Source organism: Cebus imitator, unplaced genomic scaffold (genome assembly GCF_001604975.1).
Source record: "Cebus imitator isolate Cc_AM_T3 unplaced genomic scaffold, Cebus_imitator-1.0 Scaffold23, whole genome shotgun sequence".
Classification (NCBI taxonomy): domain Eukaryota; kingdom Metazoa; phylum Chordata; class Mammalia; order Primates; family Cebidae; genus Cebus; species Cebus imitator.
The window spans coordinates 1,284,368-1,305,823 of record NW_016107338.1 but is presented as its reverse complement, the minus strand read 5'-3'; the positions used below and the strand labels follow the sequence as shown (position 1 = coordinate 1,305,823).

General features: G+C 33.9%; 1 protein-coding gene across 6 annotated transcripts in view; it reads right to left on the bottom strand.

The window, feature by feature from the left end:
• The window catches only part of EXOC6B (exocyst complex component 6B), a 663,192-nt gene that overhangs the window by 333,517 nt on the left and 308,219 nt on the right, over nt 1-21,456 (bottom strand). For all 6 annotated transcript variants that reach the window (XM_017521918.1, XM_017521917.2, XM_037736122.1 and 3 more), the window contains 4 exons: nt 16,774-16,857; nt 16,378-16,424; nt 14,856-14,976; nt 964-1,035 (listed from right to left, as the gene is read on the bottom strand). In XM_017521918.1, the coding sequence (XP_017377407.1) occupies nt 964-1,035; nt 14,856-14,976; nt 16,378-16,424; nt 16,774-16,857 (324 nt within the window). The remainder of the gene's footprint in view (nt 1-963; nt 1,036-14,855; nt 14,977-16,377; nt 16,425-16,773; nt 16,858-21,456) is intronic.

Genomic DNA, 21,456 nt, shown 5'->3' with positions numbered 1-21,456 from the left:
AAAAAAAAAAAAAAAAAAAAAAAAAAACCACACAAAAAACAAAACACTGCAGACTAACTCAGGTGCCATATATGAATTAAGAACATTTTGAAAAAACTAATGTAGTCAGTAATTTAATTAATTGATTTAATGTGAGAGAAAAAAAGAGGCAGTAACTACATATGAAACGTAATGGCTCAGGGTAAAGCCTAGGAAATGCTATAAAGAGATAAAAAGACCTAGTTCCTAGGAAAATAATAAGCCCAACCTAAAACTACAAGGTAACTTATCCAAGCTTATGTGGATTTTTTTTTTCTGTTTTGTTTTTTTAAAACGCAGTTTCACTCTGTCACCCAGGCTAGAGTGCCGTGGCACTATCTCAGCTCACTGCAACTTCTACCTCCCAGGTTCAAGCAATTCTCCTGCCTCAGCCTCCCAAGTAGCTGGCATTACAGGTGCCCACCACCACACCCACAAAATCTTTGCATTTTGAATAAAAACAGGGTTTCACCATGTTCCCTGCTAGTCTCAAACTCCTGACCTCAAGTGATCCGCCCACCTCGGCCTCCCAAAGTGCTGAGATTACAGGTGTGAGTAACTGTGCCTAGCCAGATTTTTTTTTTCTTTGTGACAGGATCCCTATCACCCATGTAAGAGTGCAGTGACAAGATCATAGCTCACCACAGGCTTGAACTCCTATGCTCAAGCAATTCTCTTGCTTCCCCACCCCCTCTGCTCAAGTGGCTGGGACTACAGGAATGTGCTACCACTCCCTGCTGATTTTTTACTTTTTGTAGAGATGGGGTCTCACTATGTTTCTGAGGCTAGTCTTGAACTCCTGGACTCAAGCAATTACCCTACCTCAGGCTTCCAAAGAGCTGGGATTACAGGCAAAAGCCACCAAACCCAGTCAAGAAAGAGAATTAGAGCCAATAAAACATTAATCCAGATAAGCATAAGCATATGTAAACAGAAGTCATATACCTGAAGTGTGTCAGCAAAAAGCACAATGAGGTTCTTCAAATCTAACACAAGGTTTGGATCAGAGCAGTAAGACTGAAGTAAACAAAAGACAAAGGAGAAAAAACATGTTAGTAAAAATGCAATTAAATTTTTATTTATTTAATTGTTTAATGCTTTACCGGCAAATTCCTTACCTTACAATTCTTTCCTTAGATATAATTGAACACTTTCCCAGTATAAGGTAACACCAGATTCAGTCAGGGAACAGCTGAATACAGCAAGTTCAATAACCGTGATTTACATTTTTAAAACTTGCGTATTGAAAACGCACTTGTAAATAACTCTTTGGTTAAAAAAGAAAACAAAATTGACCCATATTAAAATGAACAAGCATAAACTACTTCATATCAAAAACTATGGTATGTGGCTAAACCCATTTTCAAAATAAATTTATATCCCTTTATGTAAACATTACAAAACACAAAAGATTGAAAATAAATAAAGTATGCACTGATCTCATGAAACTAAGTGGGAAAGCCAAATGAACCATAAGTAAATGAGAGAATAAAACTAATTAAATTAAAAACAGAAATTAATGAAATAAAAAAGGATATGGAAGATTTGATTAATTGAACCAAAGACCAAGTTAAAAATAAAATCAATAAAATAAATAAAACTTAAACAAAACCGATTAAAGAGAAAATAACACTAAACAATATAATACAAAAGAGAAAATAAGCACAGAGGAAAATAGAAATTATAAATAAAGTTCATGTGTAACCTCATATCAACAAATTAGAAAAGTTAACTGACATGGAATATAATTTATGTGAGCAAGATACAAAGATGTGTATGTCATTATTGCAAAAGTTCATTGCTTTTGATATTCAAATTATTTATAATTTTTGTCACTTGCTCTCCCACTGATCTCTCCCATAATTATGGGAGAATTCTCCCATAATTATGCAGCATTTCCATTTCTTTTCATATTACTAGCAGTTTTTGTTTTAAATATATTAATGCTTCCTTATAAAAGGGCTATTATCTTTTCACTAAGTTTAAACTAACATCAGTATGAAATACCCCTCTCCTATCCCATTTGAAGATCTTCAACTTCAATTCTATTTTCCTCGTAGAATACCACTACTTCTGCTTCCCCATCTTTACTTTCAACCTTTTTCAGCTGATCTTAATTTATGAATATCTCCTACTAAACATAGTATAAAATTTTTTAATGCTTTGGCATTTCCTCGTGATATGGTTTGGATATTTGTCCCCTCCAAATCTTACATTAAAATGTGATACCCCATGTTAAAGGTGGCACCTAGTAGGAGGTCTTTGGGTTTTGAAGGTGGATCTCTCATGAATAGCCCAGTGCCCTCCCCTGAGGTAATGAGTTCATGTTGGAGCTAGTTGTTTAAAAAGCTTGGCAAACCCACCCCTTGCCCTCAGTCCCTCTCTCACAATATGACACACTAACTCCCCTTTGCCTTCTGCCATGACTGTAAGCTTCTTGAGGCTCTCACCAGAAGCAGATGCTGGCACTATACTTCATGTACAGCTTGAAGAACGTTGAGCAAAATAAACCCCTTTTCTTTATAAATTACACTCATCTAAAGTATTCCTTTATAGCAACACAAATGGATTGATAAACCTGGGATTACTGACATTTATGAACCTACTCATGCCACTTTTCAGTATGCTTTTTAAAATTTCCTTTAGTGTTTTTATTGAGTCAGCTCTTTTTAATTATCTTTTTATGGTTAATAAATTATATCCCTTTTGCCCATTATTTACTGGAAGAAAAATTTGGAGTCTTCATTTAAAAAACAAAAAAACAAAAAAACACCTTTTTTTGAACAGGGTTTCACTCTGTCACCCAGGCTAGAGTGCAGTGGCAGGATCACAGCTCACCGCAGCCTCAACCCCCTGGGTTGAGGCAATCCTCCCACCTCAGCCCCCCCGACCCAAGTAGCTGGGACTATAGGTGCATGCCACCACACCTGGCTAATTTTTTTTTTTTTTTTTTTGGTAGAGATGGAGTTTCATTATGTTGCCCAAGCTGATCTCAAACTATTGGGCTTAAGCAATCCACCTGCCTTGGTCTCCCAAAGACCAAAATTAGAAGCATGAGCCACGACACTTGGCCTAAAATAACAATTAAACATGATGTGTCTCCTTCTGTAGGAATTAATAGCATTTATTACAAATAATAATCAGTTATTTAGATTTACCTATGAATTATACTAATTTTTGGCATACATTTTATTTAATCCTATCTCATCTTACATTTTGGATTTTGTTTTTAATTTTTGAAGAATAAGACATTTTTAAAGATAGGATGGGTAAAGAGGCTGGGCGTGGTAGCTCACACCTGTGATCCCAGCACTGTGGGAGACCAAGGCCAGCACATCACCTGAGGTCAGGAACTCCAGGCCAGCCTGGCCATAATGGCGAAATCTTGTCCCCACTAAAAATACAAAAATTAGCTGGGCATGGTGGTGCATGACCGTGGTCCCAGCCACTCATGAGGCTGAGGCACATGAATTGCTTGAACCTGGGAGGCAGAGGTTGCAGTGAGCAGAGACTGCAACACTGCACTCCATCCCAGGTGACAAAGTGAGACTATGTCTCAACAATATAAATAAAAATAAATATAAATATAGGATCAGTAAAGAGTAAACTTTGAATCCTCATGTTTAAAAATGCCTTCAAACTAAAATACAAAATTTCAGATATAAAAAATTGTCTCCTGTCAGTTACCCTGCCTGACACTCAATGTATCCTTTCAACTTTAATAATCTCTTTTTTCACTTCCCTGGAATTTCCCCTTTTTTTATTTTATTACTACAGTCCCCTCTTTTGTCACTATATTTCCTTTCTAAATCTCTAATAGATACAATCAAAAGTCTATACCAACTATCCTTGTTTTTTAACTTTCCTTTCCTATTTTCTATCTCTGTGTCTTTGTTCTCTGTGTCTTTGTTCTCTGTATTTTGGGGTATGCATTTGACATTAGCTTCTTGATCAGCATAATATACAGTCTTATCCATTTAATCTTTTAATTGAATATCTCAATTCTTATCATCATAGGACTAAGACACCAACATAGAAGTCTAAGAAGCCAATTTTTATCTTGGATTCATATTTTCCTTTGGCTTGCTTCCATCATTTTCCTCCTTCCTAAATTTCTTGAAATTATGAATATAGTATACATAAAGAAAAATAAATATAATCTTTATGTACAAGTTTACAAGTACCAGCATGCCAGAAACTCCCAGATGCTCTAATCACCAATCCATTCCTCCCTACTCAGGAAAACAATATTCTTACTTTTATGATAATCATTTCCATGTGTTTCCTTAGTTTTTGTTTGTATTTTTAATAGTTTTTTTTATTTTTTAAGGGAAGTTTTAGGTATACAAGAAAACTTAGTAGAAAATTCCTCTCCTCTTAGAAAAAAAAAAAAGAAAACTTCATAGAAAATACAGATAGTTCCCATATATCCCTTCATACATACACCCACACACAGTTTCCCCTGCTATAATATCTTGTATTACTATGGCATAATTGTTATAATGGATGAGCCAATATTAACATAATATTATTAAGCAACACTCATAGTTTACATTAGGGTTTACTTTACGATATATATTTTATGGTTTTAACATACATAAATTGATATGTTCCACCATTATATTATCATAGAGAACTGTCTTGCTGTCCCCCAAATCCCCCGTGCTCTACTTATTCATCCCATCCTTCACTCTCCTAAACCCCAGGCAACCAGCGATAGTTTTATTGTCTCCATAGTTTTGCCTTTTCCAGATTGTCATACAGTTGGGATTATATGGTATGTAGCCTTTTCAGATTGGCTTCTTTCATTTAGCAATATGCATTTAAGGTTGCTCCATGTCCTTTCACGGATTGAGAGCTCATTTCTTTATATCACTGAATAATATTCCAATATATGGATGTACCACAGTTTGTTTCTCCATTCACTCACTGACAAACATGGTTGTTTCCACGTTTTGGCAATTATAAACAAGCTGCTATACACATCTGTGTGAAAGTTTTAGTGTGGAAATAAGTTTTCAACTCATTTGGAAAAATTCCTAGACATACACCTACTGGATTATAAAGTAGAACTATGTTTAGTTTTATAAAAAACTGTCAAACTGTCTTCAAAGCTATCTGTACCATTTTCCATTCCCACTAGCAACAAATGAGAATCCCTGATGCTTCACATTCTCTCCAGCATTTGGTGCTGTTAGTGTTGTGGATTTCCTTGATGACACAGGATGAGTATCTTTTTTTTTTTTTTTTTTTTTGAGACAGGGTCTCACTCTGTCACTCCAGCTGGACTGCAGTAGTATGATCATCGCTCACTACACCCTCAGGTTCCTGGGATCAAGCAATCCTCCCACTTCAGCCTCCTGAGTAGCTAGGACCACAGGCACATGTCTGCTTAATTTTTAAATGTTTTTTTTTAAATGGTGTCTCACTAAGTTGCCCAGGCTGGTTTCAAACTCCTGGAATCAAGTGATCCTCCTGCTTTGGCTTCCCAAAGTGCTGGCATTACAAGCATGAGCCACCATGCCAGACCTTGTTTTCTTGTTTAAATTTAAGAGTTCATTGTATATTTTGAACACCAGTCTTTTATCAGATATGCGATTCAAAAAGATTTCTAAATACTCAGACTTAATATTTTCTCTCTCAACATTATATAAGTAGAAATAAGACATACGTATAATTTTCTTTCTTGCTTCTTTCATTAAACATTATATTTGTGAAAATTCACAAATGCTATTGTATATAGCTATACTTTGGTTATTTTCATGCTCTATAGTATCCAATGTTTGAGTTTAACCCAGATTATCCATTTTACTACTGATGGACATTTAAGTCATTTATCATTTTAAAATCCAACAATGCTAGAAAGATATTCTTGCATGTTTATTACGGTGTATTACGGCAAATTACTGAAGAGGATATAGTTACAGAATGGTTGATCCACAGAAAGGGATATTTAAGTTTATAAGATGTTATACTTTTTCAAAGTGTCTTATCAATTTAAACTTATACCCTTAGTAGTGTATCAGAGTTTCTATTGCTCCATATCTTTATCAACATCCATACTGTTAATTCTTGCATAATGTTACCTCATTTGGTTCTAAAAAATTTGCATTTTACCAATATACTAAGAAGGCTGAACACCTTTCACATGTTTTCCCAGCCAGGTGGATTCCTTTTTTTGTAAAATTTGTACTTTGTTCATTTTTTCTTATGTGAGATGTCTATATTTATTATAATAATTTGGTAGGAATTCTTCATATATTCTATATTAGTTCTTTGCTGATATATACAAATACCATTTTTCACAAATATGTGTCATATTTTCCTACTATTTTTGTGAGGTTTTTCTTACAATTTTAACGTAGTTTGGTGTTTTGTGTCTGAATCTTTGCATTTATGGATAATGCTTTTAGTTTTCAGTTAAGAACTCCTTCCATATCCTGAATCATAAAGATAATTTCTCATATCTTCTAAAAAATTTATGGTTTTGGCTTTCATATTTTCATATTTTATCCATCTGAAATTTCAATCTTGGGTGTACACTTTCCTCCATCATGACAGTCAGTTGTCCCACTGCTATTCATTCAAGCCTATCTTCTACCCACTGACCTTCAATGCCACCTAATATATCCCAAGGATCCATATACGTGTGAGACTGTTTAGAGATCCATTAGCCATCCAATGACAATATCAGAGTATCTTAATATGATTTTTCAATTGTCTTGATATCTGGTAGAAGAAACCCAAATACATTATTTTCAGTCTTAAGGAATCTCTCACTTGCTCTTGGCTTTTGTACTAGTTTGAAATTTTATAATTAGGTTGTAAGGTATCCATCTTCCCTAAAATAAAACTACTGAAATTATGATTGATACTAAATTAAATCTGTAGGTCAATTTTGAAAGAACTGATATCTTTATAATAATAACTCTTCCAATCAATGAACATGGTATAGCTCTCAATTTTACTTAGGTCTTCTCTAACCCATTTTAATCTCTCAATGATGTTTTAGAATTTCTCCACAGGGGTCTTGACTATCTTGAATATGCTTTGAAGGATTGGTTTTATTAGTTTAAGGAAATTCTCTCCTGTTTCTAATTTATGAAAAAAAATTTACCATAAGTTTATTGTGTGTTTTATTAATTGCTTTTCTGTATCTACTGAAATGACTATATATTTTTTGTTTTTTAATCTGCAATTATGTGCATTATATTACCAGACTTTGTAATATTGAACTAAGCTAGCATTTGCTACTAGAAACTCAACCAAATATATTAATGTTTGTTGAAAATGGCTGGATTCTGTTTTCTAATATTTTAAGACTTCTTATCTATATGTATAAATAAGCCTGATCTATATTTAAGTATTTACAAGTTCTTATACTACCCTCATCTGGTTTCAGTATCAAGATTATGTATGCATGATAAGGATTGAGAAAAGAAAAAAAAGGGGAAAAATTAAGACTAATTGGCATTTCCTCATGTCTATTTTCTGAGACTTTATGTAAGAGCAAAACTGAAGATAAAACTGCCTAGATAGGAGATTTATTTGAGGGAAGAATTTTGACTGTTTTTTTCTTCTATTTCTGGTTCACCCTTAACCTGAAAGGAATAGTCCTTTCCAGCTTATTGGGGGAAGGTCAGCATATTAGACTCTCCATCTCGAATAGGCTGTGAAAATCCAAGTTTGCGTTATGAACTCTGGACTAAGAAGGGACCTCAAGAAAAAGGCAGCTTGAGCGTTTAACCTAACTATCTACTCATTTCCCTTGGATTTAGCTGAGTAATTCCTTACTATCCTTACTAAGTACTTTAAGACTTAAATGAATATCTTATATGTTGTATATAAAATGCAGGATTTTCAATTGTTTCCAGCTGAGGGATTGGTATGAATAACCTAGTCTTTTATATTCCTAATATTATAAATATTACTTGGTAAATTTTTCTTCTAGTCCATAATTGTATTTGCTAAAGAACAGCTATTCTATTTGCTTATTGTTATCTTCCATGTGATATAATTGGTTTTCTTCAAATACTTTATGACTCTTGGTGTTTGTTCATATTTTGTACTAAAGAACTAGGATGGTTAGTATGGTCAAATCTTAAAAATACCTGTTCAATATTATCATATTATCATTAACAATCAGATTAGTAGATCTTTTAATATTGAACCATTCCTGAAATGAACTCACCTTTATGCTAGGCATATTAAATCTTTTTAAATATGACTAAATTTACTAAGTGAGGTAGATTATGTAAGATCTTATGTTTTAAAATCAGTATTGAGATTGTTGCACATATTAATACATGAAATATTGAATCTTTCAAAATATTTTAATTTATACTAATAATCAGAAGAAGTAAAGAGTAATATTAAATAGCTACATATAATGCTACAAAAATATATAGACATTTGATAAATAATGTAGTCACAAAGACAGTGGTTTTGAGATTTGATCTGATGTTTGGATTGTTCTTATTTTGTTTTGTTTGTTGGATACTACTAATACAATAAATAGTGATATGAAATACAGTCAGCATTTGTGGTACCAACACTCTGTCTCTTAATGTATAAAATGGTTCAGTGAGTAAATCTGTGTAATGGTGAGTTGTTTGTCAATAACTTTGTCGAGATATAATTCTCATACCATACAACTCACCCATTAAAGTATATAATTCAACAGTTTTTAGTTGTTTGTATATTCACAGATATCTGCAACCATTATCACAGTCAAGCTTAGGAAATTTTCTTTATTTTAAAATGAAACCTATGTAACAAACCTATACGTCCCGCACATGTAGCCCAGAACTAAAAATAAAATTAAAAAAAATAATAAAGTAAGGTGAAACTCCATACATACCCTTTAGCTATCACCTCTTTAATTCCTAAGCAACCACTAATCTACTTTTTGCCTCTACAGATCAATGCTGAACTAATGATTTTAAAAAAGAAGATATTTTGTCATTTATTCTTCAGTTAAAAATATATAACAGATCTACAAAGAAAAACTCCTTTAAGATTAATTTTCTCCACAGATCTACACTTTTTAAAAAGTCAGCACACCTGAAAAGTGTCCTGCTTTTAATAGTATCAAATAAAATTGCATGCTGAAGAAGAGAGAGTACATTTTTCTACTGAGTGATTTAGAGATTTGTTACATTCCCAAATGCATCAGGAACACAAAAAAAACTTTGTTTTAGAAAAAAAAAAAAGTGCATAGAATGAATCTGATTTCTAAAGGAAAGATAACTTTTTTCAGGAAACAAAATAAATTGGAGAATTCAGTGAAATGGAGAGATACAAATAAACACAATCAGAAGCTTTTCTCCCACAGAATGACGGTAATACTAGTTAGTAATACGATGGGGGGAAAAGAACCTTCCACAAAATATTACCTGCCAAAAAAAAAAACATGAAACGCCTAAAAATAGTACTTTGACGGGAAGTATTATTCCATATTTTACCAAAAGACATGAAAGGCAAATAAATAACCAAAATACATATCTTCTTTGGTGAAAAATACTAGAGCCTGAAATATGTGGATTACTTTATAGATTTGCTGCACAACCAAATTATATCTCAATTTTTAGGTGTGGGTACTAGAGGTGGAAGGGTTGTAATGAAGTGATTTTCAACTTAACTGGAAGAATAGTAAGGGGATAAATAGCATATTTTTAAGAGATGATTTAAGAGGATACACATATCCTATAAAAAATTAAGCCAGCCGGGCACAGTGGCTGATCCCTATAATCCCAGCTCTTCGGGAGGCCAAGGCAGGCGGATCACCTGAGGTCAGGAGTTGAAGATAAGACTGGCCAACATGGCGAAACCCCATCTCCACTAAAAATACGAAAAGTTGGCTGGGCGTGGTGGCAGGCACCTGTAATTCCAGCTATTTGAGAGACTGAGGCAGGAGAATTGCTCAAACCCGCGAGGTGGAGGTTGCTGTGAGCCGAGATCACACCATTGCACTCCAACCTAGGTGAGAGAGAGTGAAACTCTGTCTCAAAAATAAAATAAAAATAAATGAATAAATAAATAAAAATTAAGCCACACAATCAATATCAGATACAATAATTACAAAAATGTTGTAATTGATTCAAGAAGAGCAAATTCAAATCATATGTTCTAGTAACAAACCTTAATGTAAACATAATGTATAAAAGGTAGCCTTCAAAAATGTAGGGAAAGGACAGATAGACAGAATGTTTTTTCCGCCCCCAAAACCACAAGTTGATGCCCTATCTCCTAGCAAGGCTATATTTGGAGATGGTGCCTTTGGGAGGTAATTAACATCAAATGAAGTGATACTTGTGAGGCCTTAATCCAATGGGATTGTTCTCCTTATAAAAAGATGAGAGAGCAATCCCTCTTCCGCAGGCATGCACTGAGGAAAGGTCATGTGAGGACAGAGTGAGAAGGTTAGCCTTCTGTAAACCAGGAAGAGAACCCTCAGTAACTAACCGTGTTGACAACTTAATCTTTGACTTCCATTCTCTAGTAAGAAAATAAATTTCTGTCATTTAAGTGACCCAGTCTACAGTATTTTCTTATGGTAGTCTGGGCCCACTAAGACAGTAGATTATCACAATGATGTTATTGGAAGTGATGAGTCATCTTCAAAATAATTAAAGAGAGTCCAATCTCACACCCTATGCTAAAATAACCTTTTTATGGTTGTAGAAAAAGAAACTACAGAAATACTAAAATCAAATAAAGATAAACAAACACATATGCTTCGGAATAAAGAACACGTAAATTATCAATGAAATTACTCAAAAATGTTAAAACTTTTTGAAGCTGCAGAAAAGAAAAGGTAAGAGACATTAAGAAAAAATATTTAGAATATATTATCAGATGAGGTTAATATTAAGAGTAAAGGCTAATGCCCATGTTTCAATAATGGTAAGATGTTTAAAAACGTGAAAATAAAGATAAAGCCAATGTATATAAACAAGAAATTCTATGAAGATACACAAATAAGATGTGAAGAGATTTTTCAATATCAGTTTTTTTGTTTTGGTTTGTTTTTAAGATGGAGTCTTACTCTGTTACCCAGGCTGGAGTGCAGTGGCACTATCTCAGCTCACTGCACCCTCCGCCTCCCAGGTTCCAGTGATTCTTCTCCCTCAGCCTACCAACTAGCTGTGACTATATGCCCACGCTATCATGCCCAGCTAATTTTTAAAAAATTTTCTTTTCTTGTTTTTGAGATGGAGTCTCGCTCTGTCACCCAGGCTGGAGTGCACTGGCATGATCTCAGCTTACTGCAACCTCTGCCTCGTGGGTTCTGGTGATTCTCCTGCCTCAGCCTCCTGAGTAGCTGGGACTACAGGCATGTACAACCACACTCAGCTAATTTTTGTGTTTTTAGTAGAGACAGGGTTTCACCATGTTGGCCAGGATGGTCTCGATCTCTTGACCTTGTGATCCACCTGCCTCAGACTCCCAAAGTGCTGGAATTATAGGTGTGAGCCACCATGCCCATGCCCGTCTAATTTTTGAATTTTTAGTAGAGACGAGGTTTTACCATGTTGGCCAGGCTGGTCTTGAACTCCTGACCTCAGGTGATCCACCCTCCTTGACCTTCCAAAGTGCTGGAATTACAGGTGTGAGCCACCCCACCCAGCCTAATATCAGTATTTTTTTTAAAGCATAATAAAATAAGTTACAATTTCTGACATTAGAAATGATACTCTGTTTTTAAACATACTTTCTGTGGAGTAAAAAGAATAGAGAAATAGGCATTCTAATAGATGCTGCTCAGAGTGTTAAATAGTTCAATAGTTTGGGAGAGCAAATGAGCAATATTTAGAATCTAAGAAACGTCCAAATACTTTAACTCGCTATTTTCACTTCTTAAGAATTTGCTGTAAGTATAAACACTTGTGCAAGGATATGTTTATAAGAGTATTAACTGCAATGTTTTCAATAACTAGATAAAAACAAAACAAAAATTTTCTTTAAAAGCCCAAAATATCAAATGAATCAGTTAAAAATAATAATATAATCCAAGAATACAATATTATGTATATTAAAATTAAATCAAATTCATTAGACATTAAACGAAAAACACAGCATGTTCCTATTTAAAACCTATTATATATTGTATATTGTTTACTTATATATTCAAAAGGGGTGTTTAAATTTATATATCAGAGAACTAATAATAACCATGCAAAGGATGATGACTAAATTGTTCTTAATCAAAATTTCTATTATAATATAGAAACGTATTTTTATAATGTTTATATTTTAGAACATACAACTCAATGGGGAAAAGTAAGGCACTCAACAAATGATCCTAAGACAATGGGTACAGTACTGCAAAAAAAAATTTAAAAATGAGATCAATCACAGTATAAATGAAAGTAAATAACTGGTGGTTGTAAATATATAAACGTGTAAATCTAATTATAAAATAAGCAACTTTTTCAAAATCTCACAACATGAAAAAACATGTAAAAAATGTTTCAAGTTTGCCAGATTTTATTATAAGAAAAGAATAAAATGATAAAAATGTCAGATCAAGTCCTTGGTTACATATTTACAATGAGAGAAAATTAAAATTAAGATAAGTATTAGATATATCAATATTTAAGAGTCTGTATGCTATAACACAAAACATAAGTAAAAATAAAAAAGAAATATTTACAACACATTCAATAATGACATATCCTTTTTGGTTCAAACCCACATACATATTAACCAATCTAGATTTTGCTGCTTGGATGGCACAAAGGCATCACAAAGTAATCATTTCAAATACTAACTCATCATCTACCCACTCCAAACTATCAAAACTACTAACACTATCAAAAACTACTAACTCCTATCAAAACTACTACCAGACACCAGCTTTAGTGTGCTAGTGGTTAAGTTCCGGTAGTTTCCTTGTAAGGATATTTTGTACCCACCCTTACAGGTTTGTATCAAAAACTACTAACTACTATCAAACTACTAGAATGCAATATTATGTATATTAAAATTAAATCAAATTGATTAACCATTAAATGAAAAACAACATGTTTTTATTTAGAACCTATTATATATTGCATATTGTTTATTTACATATAATTTATATATTATTATACATTATATATTCAAAAAGGGCCTTTAAATGTATATATCAGAAAGCTACTAATAACTATGCAAGCGATGATGAACAAAACTACTAACACTATCATCCAAGAAAGGAAACCATTCACCTAGGCATTTCCTTGATAGTTCTTTTCTTTTTACCTTATATTTAATTCGTCAGAAAATACAATTAATCTACTTTCTAAAAATCTCTTGAATTCATCCATATCTCTCCATATCTACTATCAATCCTTGACCCAAACTATCATTATCACTTGCCTGAAATACTAGACTAGCCTAGTAATTGTTTTCAAATTTATTCTTACCCCTCATTCACTGTCCACACTTAAGCCAGGATAATCTTTCAAAATGTAAATCTGATCATCTTACTGCAAGTTATCCCACCCTTCACCTTGAATACAACCACACATAACACACTCCATTCAGCCCACTGATTAAAAGGTAAGTAGATCCTAAATAACATGGCTTCTATCTACTTCTCCTTTCTTACTTCACCCTATGTTCTATCCACTCTGGACTTCTTTCAGGTCTCTGAGAGGGCCATGTGCCCTTAAAATAGATTTTACACACAGTATTTACTCTATCTGGAACACCTGCTGATGAATTAGAAAAGGGAGTTCAAGGGGCCCAGACGATTTTTAAGTTTCTAGCTAGCACAACTAGATGGACAGTACAGTCATTTAAAATAAGAAATTGTTTTAATGCTAAATTACCTTCTGCCATTGACTCCTCACTATTACTCCTCAAACACTTCGAGATAAGAGTTCTCGCACTACTGTTCTTTAGGCCTAAAATGAACATTTAATTGGACTTCTTTGCATAAATGGTGACTCATTGATATTTTAATCTCTGAATGCCACTTCAAAAGCAAACACCCTGTTTCCTACTGTGTCATTGTATCTTCCTTGTCTGCATTGCATGATCACTGATATTCTTGTTTACATGTTTATTGGATAGCTCTTCTAATCAAAATATAACTCTCTGAGAGCAAAGACTATCTATCTTGTTCACTGTCATATTCCCACTGCTGAAGCATAATCCATCTTTAAGAAATACTAAAGGAATGAATGAATGAATGATTAATTCAGGGCCAGCATTCTCTACCTGCCACATTTAAATATATCAATAGGTCACAGGAACAGAAAATTAGGCACCTTAATATGTTATGAACATTTTTTTTTCAAAAAGTTAACAGTAGAAGTGTGAACCAAATCAGTGTTTATAATATTAATAGGAACTATAGAAGGCAAAATAGTATAGTGGCTAAGAACATGGGCTCTAGAGTCAGACCATCTGGGTTTCAATCTAACTTCTACTTCTTATTGCATGGCATTATGCTGGTTACCTAGCCTCTCTGAGGTTCAATTTCCCAGACTATAAGGTAAACATCATCATCATCATCATCATCACCATCATCATAATACCTACCTTTTTAGGGTTGTAGTGAGGATGAAATAAAAGAGTATGTATAAAGTACACAAAATAATGTCTGACTCATAGAATAATCAACAGACATTAGCTGCTGTTTTCTTATTGCAAAGGGCATCTATAAAAGTAGCTCAGTGGTAGAAAATGTGACAATTTGAAGGAGCTATTTCCATGTCTTTGAAGGGCATATATAGTTCCAAGTGAGTGACTGCAAAGACACACATATGTGGATTTTAAAGCAGTAAAACACTGAATAGTATATAGATAATCAGCTCTAAATGACAACTTCCCTTGGGCTTCTTACATACCGAGTGGGTACGGAGTGCTGCGATGGTTTTTGAAAGTGCCATTTCCCACAGTTCATCAATGTAGGCTCTATTAACTAAGCCCTGGGTTGTATGTAAAATGTGATCTTCAACCACAAAAAAGCTAAGATTGAGGAAAAAAGAAAGCACAGCTGTCAGAATTTACAGTTATATTACTATGTCTGGGGTTTTACAAGCATTAAGAGATACCACCAAATACAAAGTTAGTAGTCACTGTTTTCTTGAAATGACTACCAACTACTAACTAAATGAAGAAAGTTATTCAGTTATCTGAATATCATAAATGAAATCAGACTACTTGGACTAAAAATTATGTCTGTGATTATGATATCTCCTTAACTACTCCTAGAGATATTAAGAGTTACATTTGTATTACATTTCTATTAAATGTTATCCAGTAGTTTAAAAGGGAGGAAAATGTGTAGAGGTAATAGAGGCGAATTTTGTTATATAAGAAAACACCCAGCCATCGATATATTTTAAAAAGCAAATTTTAAAGAGATCATAAAAGCTAATATATGTTATATACATCATATATGTTATGTATTATTTATATATATTTTTTAAGAATCCAATGCACAAAATATCAAAATAATTCCCTCATGCAAACTCTCTCATCAAAGTGTTGAAAAGGCATCATATAAAGGTTTCAAAAATGCAAAGTTATTTTTCAACAGTCTTGTTGTGGCTTCTTGTTATTATGCATTTAAAATGTACCTTTCATTGTCTTGCCTAAATGTTCATATTAATGAAAAAAACTTCTTTATTAGGGAATTTTATGATATATTTTAATAACTACTAATTATATTGAAACAATTTAAATCTGAAAAAAACAAACCTGATGACGAATCCAAGTTATTTCCTTTTCTGTTTACCGCAAAGTCATTATTTTGCAATTTCAACAAGCTGCCTATATTGGGATTTTTATTTGGGAAATGCAATTCCATACTACTATATACACTCTAGATGAGGGTGGCAAACTATATTAGCTCATGGGATAAACCTAGCCCACTGTCTGTTTTTATAAAGATTGTTTTATTGGAACATAGCCATGCTCATCATTTATGTATTGTCTATAGCTACTTTTGCACTACAACAACAGAGCTAAACAGTTGTGACAGAGACCATACAGCCTACCAAGCCTAAAATATTTTACTATTTGGCCCTTTTAGAAAAAGTTTGCCAACTTTTGATGATTATTTGGTTCCATCTACCAAAAACAAAGAAACAAAACATAAAATATAATAAGATTACAATATAATGTTTTTCTCACTTTATCCACAAAGTGCCCTCCAACAATATAATGTTGAAACTGCAGGATGTTCCTTTTAAATCATTAGAAAATCAAAAACAAACCTTGTCTTAAGAATTTTAAAAAAGAAAATGAATTTTAAAAAAAGAAAAATAATTTCCCAAGGAAAACCTGATTTATTTTTCCAACTCTCACAAATCTATGTATTGAAAGTGTATAAATTTAAATAAATAAATAAATAAATATACCTACCCTACAATTTGATTAAAATACTTCCTGTAGCCATCTAACGTTTCATGCTGCAACAAAGCAATGAAGAAAGTTATTGTTTCTGTTCTGTTACTTTAAAAAAAATTTAAAATCAGTCACTTAATCTCCTAAAGCTCAGTTCCCTAGATAATATCTGATAAGGTAAAAATAATAATATTATCTACCAATGAAGCAGAAATGGGACAGCACATATCCAGTACTTAGAACACTGAGTGATACACAGCAATCAGTCGATAATGTTTTCTTACTGCAAGTCACATCCACCAAATGTGATCTGAGAATGACAGTATACACACACACACACACACACACACAAGCATCAAAAGATACCAACAAGGAAAAGTAAAAATGTGAGAAAAGTGAAGATAGTAATCCTACCATGTTAGACGGAGGTTGAAGTACCAAACGAGCCTGTTTTCGCCTCTGTTTTCGGTAGTAATTCTCAAATGTTTCCCGGGCACCCTGTAAAATAAAGAAAATGGAAATGGTTTTGACACAATTGAACCAATTACTTTTATATTTCAAGGGAAAAGAGAAGGTCCCAGGTCTGGAATTTGGTAGTACCACATTTCTCAAAATCTGCTATTTTAACAATGATGATAACGATAGAAAAGAAAAATAACTGTTGCCATTTATTGAACCTTACTTACAAATCTGTACGTGTGGGTATAAAATATCCTTACAAGGAAACTACAAGAACTTCACCACCAGTACACCAAAGCTGGTATCTGAATCAACTATCTAAAACTCGCAAGAATGAAGAGAAATCAACCTTTCCATAAGTTATGATAACAGGTAAGAAAATGTTCCTTAAAAAACACAAAACATTCCAGAAGGAAATGTCCAGGATAAAAACCAGCTTTCAAACAAATCATGAACAAAGGGGCAATGGGAAGCAGGAAAGAAGCAGGAACTGAGAACAGTATATTAGTATTCACTTTAGGGTATAATCTAGCAGAGGATTAAACCCGAAAAAAAAACAAAAGCATGAAGATTCTTGGTACACAGTTCCTACTTTTCATTTATGGTATCTGGGCTTAAAATGAGAAGTCCTCTACAGAATAACAACTGACTCATGAGTTGTGTACTGGGTTGAAAAGTGGTCTCCCAGAATTCATATCCTTTGTGGAACTTCAGAATACAGTCATATTTGGAAATAGGGCCACTGTAGATATAATTAGTTAAATTAAGATGTGATCCTCTTAGTGGAAGGGACCTTAATACAGTATGTCTGGTGTGCTGAAAAGCCAAAATGAAAAGACAGAGACACACAGGGAGAACACCATGTGATGACAGAGGCAGAGAGTAGAGTGATGCAGCTGCAAGCCAGGGAACATCAGAGATTGTTGATCACCAGCAGGAGCTAGAGAAACACAGCAAAAGATTCTACCTAGTCTCAGGGAGAACATGGCCCGTCTGATGCCTTGATTTTTGGAATTACAGCCTCCAAAACTGGGACAGAATACATTTCTGTTGTTTTAAGTCACTCAATTTATGGTGCTTTGTTACAGCAGCTCTAGGAAACTAATACAAACTCAACGTATTTAGATTATCATGCCTCACTTATTACTGAATTCTACTCTTAATCCAAAGCTTTTCTAAAAAAACAAGAGTAAAAATGGAAAGACAGTATAGCCACAGTGGTAAAGAGCATTGATTTTGGAACCAGAGGTTATTACATTTGAATCGTGATTTTGTCCCTTACTAGCTATACAACTGCTATACATAGCTGTATAACTTCCTTCTACTAATTTAAGTTCCACTATTTAACTTTCACGAATAGGTGTGACATGGTTTTCTCATCTGTAGAGATGCCAGCATCATATGGTTGTAATGAGGATTTAGAGGAGTTATAAAGCTCTTAGAACACTATCTCATGCAAGTGCTTATTTTAAAAATAAATAAGATAAAATCAATGATTAAATTAAAAGCCCCATCCACCTAAAAAAAAGTATAAATGCCATGCAATACCTAGTTGAGTTTTCCTCTGCCTTCCTGAAAAATAAAGAACTTTATTCAAGATGATTTGTTAGATTCCCCAACTGGTCCTAGAAAATTAGGAAAGTTGACTTAAGGTACTAAGTCATGTAAAGACATTAGTGTAGCTCAGGGGTTGGCAAATATTTTCTGTAAAGGATAGGATAGTAAATACATGAGGGCTTGGTGGACAGCTACTCAATTCTGCTGCTGTAGTGCAAAAGCAGCCATCAACAAGTATGGCTGTGTTCCAATAAAACCTTGTTTATGGAAACAAATTATAATTTTTCACAGTTTTCACCTGTCTTGAAATAGTCCTTTTCTTTTCATCTTAAAATTTTAAAAAGCACTTTTAGTTCATAGGCCCTACAGAAACAGGCAGCAGGCTGGATTTGGTCCATGGGTCATGGTTTGTTGAATCCTAGTGTAGCTTAAAAACAACAGTTTTAAAGTTCTAAAGTGATTACAACTATATTCAAGTTTTTCTGCCTCTAAAATGAAATCAAACATTAAGACAGCTATTTCAAGGCTTTTTTCATCCATACATTAATGAGGAAGCCAATGATTCCATTTAAGAAATAAGAGGAAACTGCTAGCTGGTTTGTTAAAGTTATTCTCAACTTGTCACCATTTCACAGCATAGTAGCATTATTAAATGTTAATTACATTCTGTATTCACTAAAGGGCTTTTCATTTTAAGGTTAACAGCCCTAAAGAACCTTTATTATTGTAGTGTAACATTACATATTCAACATGCTTTGGAGCCAAGATAAACTTACTTGAGAATTTAGGGAAAGCATTCTCTCTATTACACCATATACTAATTTAATTTTTTGTTATAAATGATAGAAACTATATAAGATGAAATTCCATATAAAAACCAAATCAGGAACTTCTCTTTAAATCTAAACTGGATATAGTTTTGCCTTTCAAGTATTCCTTTAATAGAATAAAAACAAAAGAACAGAGCAATTTATCTAATAGGTCTGGCTTCCCATTAACAAAAATGAGCTGGAGTTTCCTTAGCAGCTGCTAAATTCACCTTTGCTTATTCTGTTCCCTCTGTCAATTTTGTTAACTTACTACTTAAAGGTGGAATTTGACACATAGATGTTTGACCAGTCAAGTAGTAACTGATGAAGTGCCTGTCTATTCAGAGAAGTCACTAGATGAAGCATAGAAGTTTCACTTAAGCTCCAAGCTCTTTCAATCATTAACATTTAAAAAAAAAAAAACTGCTGAAGACATAAGCAAATAAATAATAAAACAAGCCGGGCGCGGTGGCTCACGCCTGTAATCCCAGCACTTTGGGAGGCCGATGGGGGTGGATCACGAGGTCAAGAGATCCAGACCATCCTGGTCAACATGGTGAAACCCCGTCTCTACTAAAAATACAAAAAATTAGCTGGGCATGGTGGCGCGTGCCTGTAATTCCAGCTACTCAGGAGGTTGAGGCAGGAGAATTGCCTGAACCCGGGGGGCGGAGGTTGCGGTGAGCCGAGATCGCGCCATTGCACTCCAGCCTGGGTAACGAGGGAAACTCCGTCTCAAAAAATAATAATAATAAATAAATAAATAAATATAAAACAATAAGCAGGCAAGTAAAAGTTGGATTTTTTCCTACTTTATGTCATAAGTATTACACTGCTCCAAAAGCTTTGTGTTAATACACACAATCTCACCAAAACCAAGTCACTTAATATATACTAAGTGCTTACCATGTGACAGGCACACTGTACTCACTGAATTTATAGCCTACTATGGAAGACTGACAATTAAACAAGCAATTATATTAAAATGAACTACAGAATCCTATGGATTAAAGTAGGGTGTGTGTGTGTGTGTGTGTGTGTGTGTGTGTGTGTGTGTTGGGGGGGAAGTGTCAGAGACATTTATGCTTCTGATTGAAGAATGAGTCAGAAGAATAAGCCAGAAAGAGAGAAAGGGGGAAAAAATGTTCCTGGTGGAGACAAACAGGCTGAATGGAAACAAGGCATCACCTATCTGAAGAATCTGAAAGAAGTTCTTGATGGCTGAACTTGAGGTATAAGGTATAGGGCTGACAAGAGATGAGGCAGGAAGGCTTCATAAATTATGTTAAGGTATTTGTACTATAGTGACCATAAGTGTTTTAGATATTTTGGAAGTTGTACCTCAGAGAGTAGAACAAAGAAAGGGAAAAATTAAAATTCAAAAGATCAGTTAGAATCTGAGATGTATTTGGGAGGTTTACGCTAGAAATTAATTGGACATGGATGATAAAGAATAAGAAGGAAAGAAAGCTGATACAAAGTTTTTAACCTGGGTAACTGGTTTGATGGTGGTTTCATTTGTGAGACAGGGAACATACTAGATGGAATAAACAGTAGATTATTATTCACAGATTCTGTATTTGTGTATTTGTCTGTGTGCTAAAATTCATTTGTAAACCAAAAAGGAATACTCATAGTTCTTTCATGGTCATTCAACAGACACATGCAGAGGGGTGAAAAATTTGAGTTGCCTAATGCATATGTTTCTAGCTAAGGTTTAAACAAGGCAATGCTCTGCTTTCTTATTCTAGTTTTCATGCTGTAAATGGGTATCATTTTCATAATCTACCCAGTGACACATTGTTTTGCATTTTTGCACGTTTGGTTGCTGATTTTGCTGTTTAAGATGGTCTCCAACCATAGTGCTGACATGTTGTCTAGCATTTCTAAGTTCAAGAAAACTGTGACGGGCCTTACAGAGAAAACCCACATGGTAGATAAACTTCTCTCAGGCATGAGTATAGTGCTGTTGGCTATGAGTTCAATGTTAATGAATTGATATATTAAATAACATATCCTTAAACAGAAACACGTATAAATAAAGGTTATGCATTCATTGGTTGATGAAAATGTGACCAGAAGCTCACAGAAAACTAATCCTGTATTTCCCCTAAAAGCAATGGCTCAGTATTCACTCACTCAGTGTTTCCAGTGACTTTATAGAACATACTACCATGAAAAATGAGAATTGACCACATTTGGGAAGATTGATAATGATGACTAATGTACTGGCCATATTTAATTGACTTCCAAGAAGTGCTCGGGAACTGGC